The following is a 13,762-nucleotide window of genomic DNA, read 5'->3' as shown; positions in this document are numbered from 1 at the left end:
TCACATTGAGGATACCCTCCATCGTGTTGTGTGGCACTACCACAGTGCTAAATAGATTTCGAACAGATCTAGCAATGCAAGACTGGGAAACCATGAGGCGCTGTGGGCCATCAGCAGCAGAATTGTACTCAACCACAATCTGTAACCTCATTACCCAGCATATACCCCACTCTACCACTACCACCAAGTCAGGGGATCAACCCTGATTCAATGAAGAGTGCAGGAGGGCATGCCAGGAGCAGCACCAGGCATACCTAAAAATGAGGTGTCAACTTGGTAAAGCTACAACACAAGACTACATGTGTGCCAAACAGCATAAGCAGCAAGTGATAGACAGCTTAGTGACTCCACAACCAACAGATCAGATCTAAGCTCTGCAATCCAGCCACATCAGTCGTGAATGGTGGTGGATAATTAAACAACTCACTGGAAGAGGAGGTGGCTCCACAAATATCCCCATCCTCAATGATGGGGGAGCCCAGCACATCAGTGCAAAAGATTAGCACTTGCTACAATCGTGAGCCAGAAGTGGCGAGTGGATGATCCATCTCGGCCTGCTCCAGAGGTCCCCAGCATCACAGATGTCAGTCTTGAGCCAATTCAATTCACTCCATGTGATATCAAGAAACGGCTGAAGGTACTGGATACTGGAAAGGCAATGGGCCCTGACAATATTCCGGCAATAGTACTGAAGACTTGTGCTCCAGAACTTGCCGCATCCTTAGCCAAGCTGTTCCAGTACAGATACAACACTGGCATCTATCTGGCTATATGTAAAATTGCCCAGGTATGTCCTGTACACAAAAAGCAGGACAAATCCAACCCGGCCAATTACTGCCACATCAGTCTACTCTCGATCATCAGTAAAGTAATGGAAGGGGTCATCAGCAGTGCTATCAAGCAGCACTTGCTTAGCAATAACCTGCTTACTGACACTCAGTTTGGGTTCCGCCAGGGTCACTCAGATCCTGACCTCATTACAGCCTTGGTTCAACCATGGGCAAAAGAGCTGAACTCCCGAGGTGAGGTGAGAGTGACTGCCCTTGACATTAAGGCAGCATTTGACAGAGTGTGGCATCAAGGAGCCCGAGCAAAACTGGAGTCAATGGGAATTGGTGGGAAAATTCTCCGCTGGTTGGAATTGTATCTAGCACAAAGATGGTTGTGATTGTTGGAGGTCAATCATCTCATTTCCAGGACATCACTGCAGGAGTTCTTCGGGGTAGTGTCCTCGGCCCAACCATCCTCAGTTGCTTCATCAATGACCTTCCCTCCATCATAAGGTTAGAAATGGGGATGGTCACTGATGATTGCACAATGTTCAGCACCATTCACAACTCCTCAGACACTGAAACAGTCCATGTCCAAATGCAGCAAGACCTGGACAATATCCAGGCTCGGGCTGACAAGTAGCAAGTAACATTCGCGCCACACAAGTGCCAGCGAATGACCATCTCCAACAAGAGAGAATCTAACTATCGCCCCTTGACATTCAATGGTATTCTATCCCCCGCTATCAACATCCTGGGGGGTTACCATTGTCCAGAAACTGAACTGGACTAGTCGTATAATTACTACAAGAGCAGGTCAGCGGCTAGGAATCCTGTGGCGAGTAACTCACCTCCTGACTCCCCAAAGCCTGTTCACCATCTACAAGTCACAAGTAAGGAGTGTGGAATACTCCCCACTTGCTTGGATGAGTGCAGCTCCAACAACACTAGAGAAGCTCAATACTATCCAAGACAAAGCAGCCCGCTTGACTGGCCAATCAATAAACAGTACTCCTTCCACCACCGACGCACAGAAGCAGCAGTGTGTACCATCTACAAGATGCGCTGCAGGAACTCACCAAGGCTCCTTCGACAGCACCTTCCAAACCCACAACCGCTACCATCTAGAAGGACAAGGGCAGCAGACAGATGGGAATGCCACCACCTGGAAGTTCCCCTCCAAGCCACACACCATCCTGAGTTGGAAATATATCATTATTCCTTCACTGTCACTGGGTCAGAATCCTGGAACTCATAATCACAGAATTGTTACGGTGTAGAAGGAGGCCATTCGGCCCATGTCTGCACCAGTTCTCTGAACATTCTAACTTAGTTCCAATCTCCTGCCTTTTCCCCATAACCCTGCACATTGTTTCTATTTAAATAATTATCCAATGCCCTCTTGAATGCCTCAATTGAACCTGCGTCCACCACACTTCAGGCAGTGCATTCCAAACCCTAACTACTCGCTGTGTAAAAAAGTTTTTTCTCACCTCGCATTTGCAAAGTGAGACTCTAACTCCCTCTCTAACAGCACTGTACTTACACCACAGGGACTACAGTGGTTGAAGAAAGCAACTCACCACCACCTCCTCAAGGGCAATTAGGGATGTGCAATAAACACTGGCCTAGCCAGCGATGCCCACATCCCATGAATGAATCTTAAAAAAAAAACACAGGTTCGTGAACATGGGCACATGGGCTTGGTTTTCACTGTTACAATGAGGCCTGTGATCAGAAGCCCACCATTACCACCCCCTAAGAAAAAGGCCCTGCCACATTCATCAGTGACTCTGGTGCGCACACATCTTCATTGCACCATCTTCCTCCGTTAAAATGGGTTTAGCAATGTTGAACTTAGCCCTGATGCTTTTCCAGGACAACTGGTTACTGAAAGATCTGTTGAGGTTGCTTTACACCTTGAACACTTCCCTGACGTTATTATTTGATTCGCGGCAATCCTCTGAACTCTATATTTTGATTTCGTATCGCAATTGTTTCTCTGAACATCAGCCAAACTTTTTTTTTGCAGTTTTCTGTGATTAGGTGACGTGCTTCTTTTCCGTGGAATAAAAGCACCTCTTATAATTCACCTTTTACATTTAATAAATGATATAATCGTTCAGCTTCAGGAAGACCTGGTTGTCTTTGTAGTTTTGTGCTTTCATCGTTTTCCAGTCTTTGTCAATGAACTCATAATGTAAAAGAAATATTTACATTTTTTTTTAGTGCTTCTCATCAGCACCAGACATCTCGAAGCTCTTCAAAGCTAATGAAGTGCTTTGAAGTGTCATTACTGTTGTAATGTAGGTCATGTGGTAGCCAAGATCCATGCATCAAGATCCCACAAATAGCAATGTGGTCATGGCCAGATAATCTGTTTTTGCAATGTTGGTTTGAGGGGTAAATATTGGCTAGGACACTGGAGAGGACTCTCCACTGCTCTTTCTCAAAATAGTGCCAAAGGATGTTTTATATGAGGAAAGATTGGACAGGCTGGGTTTGTTTTCCCTGGAACAGAGGAAGCTGAGGGGAGGTTCGATTGAGATGTACAAAATTGTGAGGGGCCAATGGGAAAGGCCTATTTACCTTAGCAGAGGGATCAGTGACTAGTGGGCATAGATTTTAAAGTGATTGGTAGAAAGATTAGAGTGCAAATGAGGAAAAGGTTTTCACCCAGAGTGTGGTGAGGGTCTGGAACTCACTGCCTGAAAGGGTAGTAGAAGCAGAAACCCTCAATTCATTTACAAGGTGTTTGGATATTCACCTCGAGTGCCGTAATCTGCAGGGCTACGGACCAAATGCTGGAAAGTGGGATTAGGCTGGATGGTTCGCTTACTGACCGGCACAGACATGATGGGCCAAATGGCCTCTTTCTGTGCCGTAAACTTTCTATGATTCTATATCCACAGGCAGCTAGGATAATAGAAAGTTTTGTGCCTCAATACTAAAGGTGGCATCTCTGACCATGCAGCACTCCCGCAGTACTGCACTGGAGTGTCCGCCATGATTTTTGCGCTCAGGCCCTGTTGAACACACAACTTTGTGAATCAGGGGCACGCATGTTACCAACTGACCCATGGCTGACCCTGAAATGTGACAAAAATGGAGTTGTATTTGTCTAGTTTTGTCAGTGACAGTTCCTTTTAAATCCAGCTACAATATGTAAGGAGAAGAAAAGCAGATTCTAGACCTTACTTTTTTTTTAACCAGTCTTAGTTTAGTCATTTTGCTCGGGGGCAATCGAGCTTGTTTTTTGTATAATTTCATGCGGGACAGCTGGGCATTTTGACTGGAGTTAACAGCTATTCAAATGTATGAAGTTCCAGTAATTGTTTTGGGGGTTGTTTAAGATTGTGTAGCTGTCGACATTCTTTGAGTTGGTTTAAAATACTCAAGATACTTTAAGTCAGTATAGAAGTGTGGTCGAGTTAGAAGGTTGTGAGTTTAAGCACATAACATTGGCTGCCGCTCCAGTGCAGTACTGTGGGAGCTCTGCACTGATACAGAGCTTTGGAGGAGACACTAACCCAAAGCCTCACCTGCCTTGTCAGAGACCCCATGGTACAATTTGCAGAAGAGCATGGGGGCTCTCTTGGTGTCCTGTCCAACGCTTATCCTTCAGTTAACGCCCACCAAAAATAAAATGAATGGGTTATCCTTCTTCTCACTGTTTGTGGGAGTTTGCCATGCACAAACTTGGGGGCTGGATTTACCCACAAAACGGTGACAATAATTCAAAAGTGCTTAATTACCCTGTAAAGAGGCTCGGGATGCTCTGAGGGTGTACTCTATCCGTGCAGGCTGTGACAACTTTACAGCAACGAGAGGGGTGAGAAATACAAGAACGAGCAGAATATTGCATTGTATAAGAGTACTAGTACAACAACAACTTATATTAATTTGTGCCTTTAACATAACAATGTCCCATGACTCTTCCATGTGTTGTAAAACAAAGTATCACACTGAGTCACATAAGGAGATATTGGGCGAGATGGACAAAATCTTGGTCAAAGAGGCAGGCATTAAGGAGTGTCGTAAAGGAGGAAAGGGAGGTGGAGAGGCTTAGGGAGGGAATTCCAGAGCCTGGGGCTTAGATAACTGAAATCGCAGCCACCAATGGTGGAGCAATTAAAATCGGGGATGCACAAGAGGACAACGTTAGATATCTGAGGCTTATGGTGCTGGAGGCGATAGGCAGTGTGAGGCTATATGAGGGATTTGAAAACAAGGATGAGAGTTCTAAAATCAAGTCTTTGCTTCACCGGGAGCCAGTGTAGGTCAGCAATAGGTGAACGGGGCTTGGTGCAGTTTAGGACATGGGCAGCAGAGTTTTAGACGATCTCAAGCTTACAGAGGGTCGGATGTGGGAAATCTGTCAGGTGTGTGTTGGGATAGTTGAGTCTAGAGGTAACAAAGGCATGGGTGAGGGTTACAGCAGCAGATGAGCTGAGGCAGGAGCGGTCAGGTGATGTTTCGGACATGGTAATAGGCAGTCTTAGTGATGGCACACACATAAGATCGGAAGTTCATCTCAGAGTCGAATGTGTCACAAGGGTTGAAAAAAGACTGGCTTAACCTCTGACCCTTCCCAGGGGGAGGCATGGAGTCGGTAGCTAGGGAACGGAGTTTAGAGCGGAGGCTAAAAACAGTGGCCTCACTCTTCCCAGTATTTAATTGGAAGAAATTTCTGCTCATCCAGTACTGGATGACGGATAAGCATTCTGATAATTTAGCAACAGTGGCAGAGGCGGGAGAGGTGGTGGTGAAGTAGAGCTGAGTGTCGTCAGCGTACCTGTGAAAACTAACACTGTGCCTTCGGATGATGTTGCCGAGGGGCAGCAAGTAGATGAGAAATAGGAGGCAGCCAAGGATAGATCCTTGGGGGACACCAGAGGTAACAGTGCAGGAGCAGGAAGAGAAACTGTTGCAAGTGACACTCTAGCTTTGATTAGATAAACAAGAATAGAACCAGATGAGAGCAGTCCCACCCAGCTGGATGACAGTGGAGAGGTGTTGGAGGAGGATGATGTGGTCAGCCGTGTCAAAGGCCACAGACAGGCCCATACAGACAAGGAGGGAGGTTACCTTTGTCACAGTTGCGTAGGATGTCACTTGTGACTTTGATAAGAGCCATTCCAATACTGTGACAGGAGTGGAAATCTAATTGGAGGGATTCAAACGTGGAATTCCGGGAAAGGTGGGAATGGATTCGGGAGACAACAACACATTCAAGGATTTTGAAGAGTAAAGGGACGTTTGAGATAGGACAGTAGTTTGCGAGGACAAGAGCATTTTTGAGGAGAGGGGTAATGATGGCAGATTTGAAGGAAAGAAGGCCAAACCCTAGAGAGAGACCATCAACAATATCGGCCAGCATGGGGACGAGGATGGTTAAAAAATTAGCTTAGTGTCAGATTGTGACTTTTTGTTTTTTTTTCCTTTCAAGTAGCCAGATTACCACGTGTGACTATTTATCAGTGTTACTAATTCAAGTGTTCCACCTTTCCTAAAGTAAATTCACTGAACAATTTAAACTGAAAAAAAAAGTTTTGATGGCTCATTCTCTCTTCAAAGAGACGGCAGGTTTTGTGTGGATATATAGGATAATTTCAGGAATTAAACATTATGAATGGAGAAGTTGTCTTGTTCATCATCTGGGGGCATATTACCAGAAGGTGACCCAGATATCAAGGTCAGTTAAAGGTACTCTCAAAGGCAAAGGGAACCGAGACTAATCTATAAGTGATCTAATTGCAGAAGCTGTTTATAAATAAAAGGAGTAGGAAGTTTATGAAAGATTCCAACCATTACCACCATATAGCTGTCTAAATTCCTTTAAGGCTTGAGGGTTCAAAAATATCCCTTCTCTCCCACCACCTCCCATGGGATATTGGAAATATCCTATCTGCATGTGACTGCCAAACTTCCTTCTAATGACAAAACCATACCCAAATCCAATGCTATTTTTGTGCAGTAAAGTCAGTTTATATAGAAATGTGTTTTATTTTAATTCACTAACCTTTTATAGAGCCTGATTTAATAAACAAATTTTGAGTTTGTCCATTTCTAACACTTTCATTTTATTTAGGAAAAGGCTAAACATAAAAGATGCTCTTTCACACCCATGGATAATGGTAAGTCTTAACATCAGTGTAGAAGTGAATTGCATTTGTTGTTAAAATGTGTGTGATGTTGTTATTTGACTTGCCGGCACATTAACTCGCATGCATTGAAGCAATTGCAGTGGCCTTCATCTTTAAATCCCACTAGTCGCATAGAATATTGGTTTCCCCCGCTGATGATTTTTACACTTGATTTTTTTTGGATTTGGTTTTCGTTACACTTTTATTAACTGGTCTGTTACCTAATGTGTTTCATGCATTGCTTTGGGATGGGGAACTGTTTTGAACAATATTCAAGTTTTAGTGTTGAAATCCAAGTTGTTATCTGCAGCAAACTAATTGCATTATAATACATAGAGCATTAGGGTGAATTGTTTATTTCCAATGCTTGTGTTTCAGTCTTATTATCCTGACGTTCATTTAAGCTGTTGTCCATGATCTGCAAGCCAACTAGAAATCAAATTTTCATCTGCATTAAATATTAAACTAACACCGTCATTTTGCATGTACTGTAGGTAGTGAGTGTTGTTTGAAATGTTACCTTATGTGTCCCATTGCATAGCCTTTAAAATTGAAAGGTTTGTGTGGAGTGCCACTAACTGCAATGATTGTAGATCGCTGGAACTGGACTTGTGCCATCGCTTAGATGTGTGCACCCAACCCCTTCACATTTTTGCTCCTCAATAACCTGAAACTCTTCTGTCTGATCCACTGAAGTCTCATCAAAAGGAAGAAGAGCGGAAGACTAAGGAGAGCAAGAAGCAGCAACGCAGGCAGCTGAAGACCAAGCGTCTGAAAGAATATACCATTAAATCACACTCGAGCATGCCACCCAATAACACCTATGTTAACTTTGAAAGGTTTGCCAAGGTGGTGGAGGATCTCTCTGTGATGGAGATGACCTTCAGCGGGCTCACTTCAGCACACGATTCTCTTCAGGAAGATATTGATGCATTGATTTCAATTTATAACGAAAAGGAATCCTGGTACAAGGAGGAAAATGAAAGTGTCCGGCACAGCCTTTCCCAGATTAGGTATGAATACCGTAAAGCCGAATCCAAGAAAAAGCAACTCCAGGATGAAATAAAAGGCGTGAATAGCATGTTGAACACAGTCGATACAAAATATACTGAACTGAAGTCTCAGTTTGAGTCTCTGAATCAAGAGATCTCTGCTGAACTCAAATGGGTCCAGGAAGTAATTAGCTCTTTTCAGACTGAGCACATCAGTGAAGGATGTGTGAAGGAAGACTTTGCTTCTGTCTTCAACAAAGATCTGAATGAAACTTTGAAGGACCTGTTAAATGGCACGTGCAATGGAGAACTCATCACCAGCCTAAGTGTATCAGAGTCAAGTCGTTAAAGTTAGCTGGAGGAGGTCTGATGACACCAGGTTCATATATGGTGTTGCATTTATCATTTTTGCTCAGCCTGTCACGGAGAAAGTTTGGGGCAAATATATTTGTATTTTACTTTAACTTCATTTAACTTCTGAATAGGGCAAAAATCAAGTAACTTATGGCTAAAAGATGGTGATTATTTATCTGTAAAACTGGCCTACAACAAACAAACAAACAGAACATATTCAACTTTTTGTGACACTTTTTCGGCATCAATTTTTTTATCAAGTTGAATGAAGTGCTCTTAAACAAAAGAGAATTATTAACAGAAATGATGTAAGGATAAATTCAGCAGGTCCCAGCCTGGAACTCTGACTGTGAGTTGGAGGATTGGTGTTATGTTGCTGGGGTCTTCCTTTAACCGTGGCTCCCACTGGGAATGCTGAATTTACCGAATAACTAAAAGTGATGTACAAAGTTAATGTTGCACAATCTTGTAATTCTACATATGTATCTGTTTTTGTGGTGTTTATATATGAAAGAATTGGACCTGAATGGTACAGTAGTGAAGAATGAGGATTGTACATTCAATAATGAGATCTCTGCCCCTGGATGTCTAGTAGTAGATGATTTCGGATATTGATTCTGTGCGGGATGACGTATAGAAGCCTCTATAGATTTAGAATTGTAAACCAAACTGTCGCAACTGGTTGAGTTGCTGCTGAGCTCTTTACTGGTCAAGTATTGAAGTTCAGCTTGAGATTGACCTCTTGAATCGTCTGAATGTGAAAACAAGAGAATTCCCATCATCAGCCCAGCAAAAATGACCGATGCAGAGCTCTTGCTGGAACTGAAAGTACGTCACAAGCCTTAGACAGGCAGTTTGATGCCTTTTTAAAACATGAAATAATTCATTATAAACGCTGGCGGTGGGGGGCACCTACATTCAAGAGAGGTCATGTTGACTTCCAGCTGAATGTGATCTCGCCATACCTCCAAGCATATAAGCATAAATGGGGCTTTGGGCAATTAGACAGGTACCTGATGTTTCCTAGGTATTCAGATACAGATGGTGCCTGAACTAGACTGAGTGAAATTACTGACTGCTTCATTTTTGACACAATCTTGGGAACAAAGTTGGGAAATTACTGTGAATTATGCTATAGTATAAACATAGGAGCAGGAGTAAGCTATTCAGCCCCTCAAGCATGTTCCACCCTTTAACTGGATCATGGTTGATCTTCTACCTCAATGGCATCTTCCTGCACTATCCCCGTATCACTTGCTGTCATTGGTATCTAGAAATCTATCAACCTCTGTTTTGAACATACTCAATGACTGAGCCTCCCCAGCCCTCTGGGGTAGAGAATTCCAAAGATTCACCACCCCCGACTGAAAAATTCCTCCTCAACCCGGTCCTAAATGGCTTGCCCCTTATTCTGAGACTCTGTCGCCTGGTTGTAGAACCCCCCTCAGCCTGGGGAAACATCTTCCCTGTCTACCCTAAATGCTAAACATGGTCATCAAATTCTCCTCTGTGCTATCGTAACAAAGACTTTAGGTGAGATTTTAACCCTCAAAACGCATCCACTTGCACAGAGAGTTAAAAATCAGGCCTATTAACTCAACTAAAATAAATGAGTTAAAATAATGGAGAGAAGAATTTTGTTATGAACGCATCAGGTGCTGGAGCAATAGCAGTAAATGGCCGGCATCTTTAATCCCAATCATACTATGGTGCTGTTTCCAATGGAAAGCAACAGAAGGTTGAGGGGCTCTCTGAAACATCTCTTCCATCGCCCCATACTATGTTAAAGAGTTAAATTCCACATCGAATGGCACCTTTAGAAGCATCATGAAGTTGCACGCCTAGTTTTTCAAACATCATTTGTGATTCAGCTTTGCCATCGGTGGCACCTTTAATCCTGAGCCAGGAGGAGGCGGTGGCGTAGTGGTTTTGTCACTGGACTAGCGACCCAGGGTAATGCTCTGGGGACCTGGGTTCTAATCCCACCACAGCAGATGGTGGAATTTGAATCCCATGAAAGTCTGGAATCTAATGATAACCATTGTTGATTGTCATAAAAACCCATCTGGTTCACTAATGCCATTTAGGGAAGGAAATCTGCTGGCCTAAATGTGATTACATATCCACAGCAATGTGGTTGACTCTTAAATGGCCCAATAAGCCACTCAGTTTCTCAAGGGATGTAATTAGGGATGGACAATAAATGGCCCTAGCCAAATATTAAAAAAAAAGGAATCAAAACATGGTCATCTCTATTGTAATAGGAACTTTAACCATCAAAATGCATCATATGAACATATGAATTAGGAGCAGGAGTAGGCCACTCTGCCCCTCGAGCCTGCACCATTCAATAAGAACACGGCTGATCTGATTGTAATCTCAACTCCACATTCTTAACCTCAACTCCACATTCCCACCTACCCCCAATAACCTTTCACTCCCTTGCTTATCAAGAATCTTATCTACTTCTGCCTTAAAAATATTCAAAGGCTCTGCTTCAACTGCCTTTTGAGGAAGAGAGTTCCAAAGACTCCCTACCGTCTGAAAGAAAAGATTTCTCCTTATCTCTGCCTTAAATGGGTGACCCCTTATTTTTAAACAGTGACCCCTAGTTCTAGATTCCCGCATAAGAGGAAATATCCTTTCCACATGCACCCTGTCAAGACCCCTCTTATGTTTCAATCAAGTCACCTCTTACTTTTCTAAAGTCCAGCCGATACAAGCCTAACCTGTCCAACCTTTCTTCATATGACAACCCTCCCATTCCAGATATTAGTCTAGTAAACCTTCTCTGAACTGTTTGCAATGCATCTACATCCTTCCTTAAAGGTTGTCTCCTGTGCCTCCACTGGTCTGTACACCAGTCATACTATGATGAGGCTATTAATCTTTGGCTTTCATGACTCTCTAGTGTGGTTATACCAAGTCAATAGCTTTTAAAATTAAGAAGCCTCAGTATGTAACAAAGAGCTGAGATAAAGAAAGAACTTGCTTGTATATAGCGCCATTCATGACCTTAGGATGTCAAAGTGCAGTGTTTTTGAAGTATAGTCGCTTGTAATGTGAGTACATTGCAGTAACCATTAGAAATTCTCCTGGAATAGTTTACCATTTGGTGTCCTGGATTCCAAAAAAGATATAGTTGCAGGAAGTAATCCTGGCATTTGCTTAGCTCTTATAGGGGTTGGCGTTGGTCTGGGGATCAAATTACTGTGTCACACGGAGTTGGTTGCTAGGCTTTCAGGTAGAAATGCAAGCTATAGTGTTCAGTAATTCAGAGGAGACTAATCAGGACAGTGTTACTTATTTGATTTTAGTTTAATGATTGGGGGACCAACATTATACAGTAGTTACATTGCTTATGGGAGCTCATTCGGCCACATAGGTTCAGCTAAAATTCAAGTACATTCTCAAAATTTCTCACAATTCAGCCATGCCTGTCAATACATATTTATCAATGTTCTGCTAATTTAATGATAATGAAACTTTCCAGTGTTTTTCAGTGTAAAAACTTCAAATTAATTCGAGCCTTAAGGCGTTTTTAAACATTTGGCAGGGCACTTAGGAATTGGCCAAGCTTATAACTAAATAGAATTTCCATCTCCAGCCCTTTCTCTCGTCATCTCCTTCCTTGGGAGGAATTTTCCCTGGCGAGGGAAACCGAGTTTGGGTCCCCTAAGAGTGACATAGGGTCAGGGAGCTGGCATCATCCCACCTTCTTCCAGCTTTCGCCCAGGCGGGGCTGAAGGTGAGCAGGAACCCCTGCTGTGAGGCTGTCGTCTGAGGCATTTCAGTATTCAAATAGGTTATTAAATTGAGCTTTAACCAAGGATTCGGCCTTTAAATAGCCATCCAACCTATGTCTTGAGCTATCAGCAATGCAGCAGGGTCACCAAGGCGAATGCACAGTGTGAAACTGGGAGGCTGGGAAGCCTTTGAGAAACTGGAGAGCTGCAGCCGTGGCCCAGGTGAGAGACTGCTGCTTAGATAAAAGCAAAATACTGCAGATGCTGCGAATCTGAAATAAAAACAGAAAATGCTGGAAAAACTCAGCAGGTCCAACAGCATCTGTGGAGAGAAAAGGGATTCTCTCCACCGATGCCGTTAGACCTGCTGAGTTTTTCCAGCATTTTCTGTTTTTGTGAGAGAGACTGCGGCTCACAGCTTTGCTCCTTGGTGAGCACTTTCAGAGCTCCACCGGTGATTTCAAACTTCTCTTCGCCTGTCTTGCACTTCACTCACCTTCAGCTTCACCCCACCCTGCTGCCAAACCTGACCATTGGCTCAGGAGCAGCTTATGCAACTCCACTTCTCACCGGTGATGAGGGGCAAGTGAAGAAGCAACACCAACGCCAGCAGCAGCAGCACCTTCTCCAACTGCACTCTCTCCGTCCACACCCGACTCCACAGGGCTGAGGGGATAGACGCTACAATCCAGCTGGTAGCAGGCGAGACACCCAACACAGGGTCTATAGGCAGAGGATCAGCTCTCTTGACATTTGAGGCCATCAATGGAGCCTCAGGTCGTCACCGCAGTTCGGCGCTGGCATCTGCATCTCCAGTGGGCCAGATGGGCTTGCGTTTCCATTGGCTGTCAAGGTGCCTGTCACAGGAGGGCCACCCCACCCCCGCCCCACCCCACCAGGTCTCTGCCTCTCCCTGAGGTTGTGTTCTCTCTTCTGCAACAAGAGAAAGCAGAGAGTTATGAGTGTTAGAAATGGCTTGTGTGGAGAGAAGGGAAGGAAGCCATTTGTGGAGGATGTGTATGAGAGGTCAGCAGGATGAGGCTGAGTGTTGGCTGCTCAGATGGGGGGATGTGAGGTGCCTAGAGAGAGAGGAAAGGGTGCAGCTGCGAGATGCGTGGTTCTGCGGAGTGCTGTGCAGGAGAATGTCAGAAGGTGGGGCTTGGTAAGTGTTTATGTCACTCATCTTTCCTGCCCTCCTGAGGTCCTGAATCCTCTTGATGCACTGTCTGCAGGTTGGAGGGACCAGACTTCTGCTGCTGACTCCCTCAGTCACTTCCATCCACATGTGATTGGTTGGAGGGGTTGTCCCCTTCCTCCCATCTTTGGGAAGGATCATTTCACTTCAGACCCTGATTCAACCGCTGAACCTCCAGATGTGAGACACCCAGGGAATGGCCATCCCAGCTCTCCTCTCCCTTCCTGTGCTTTCTGCAGCCTCCGGAATCTATGTCCAGTTAACCTATTCTAACACATGGCGCGATGTTCCCTTAAATTGGAAATTATTTCCTTCGTCAGATCCTGGCTGCCCTCTCTGATTGATGAGGAATCCTGGAAACGGGATACTAATGTCGTGGCTCAGTCACAGAGTCTTGGCAAAACCCATTGAAGAATCCCAACAGGTTCCTATAAAGATCCCACCGTTTCCTGCTGCAACTAGGTTTTCTTCTCTTCCCCCTTTCTTTCCTCCTCCCTCTCTCCTCTCTCTCCCCTGTCTCTTTCTTTCTCTCTCTGCCCCCCCACCTATCTTTCTCTCT

The 13,762-nt window shown here is 44.3% G+C and overlaps 1 protein-coding gene across 2 annotated transcripts in view; it reads left to right on the top strand.

Moving 5' to 3' along the window:
• The window catches only part of dapk2b (death-associated protein kinase 2b), a 155,065-nt gene that overhangs the window by 122,035 nt on the left and 19,268 nt on the right, over nt 1-13,762 (top strand). The window contains exons 9-10 of one of the 2 annotated variants that reach the window (XM_078532518.1): nt 6,862-6,907; nt 7,613-8,534. In XM_078532518.1, coding sequence (XP_078388644.1) covers nt 6,862-6,907; nt 7,613-8,257 — 691 coding nt within the window. In that variant the 3' untranslated portion in view covers nt 8,258-8,534. Of the gene's footprint in view, nt 1-6,861; nt 6,908-7,612; nt 8,535-13,762 lie in introns of those variants that run through there. The other variant, XM_078532519.1, reaches the window with a different exon arrangement.

The sequence above is a fragment of the Cetorhinus maximus genome, chromosome 30 (genome assembly GCF_964194155.1).
Source record: "Cetorhinus maximus chromosome 30, sCetMax3.hap1.1, whole genome shotgun sequence".
Taxonomy (NCBI): domain Eukaryota; kingdom Metazoa; phylum Chordata; class Chondrichthyes; order Lamniformes; family Cetorhinidae; genus Cetorhinus; species Cetorhinus maximus.
This window is presented reverse-complemented; position numbering and strand designations above follow the sequence as displayed.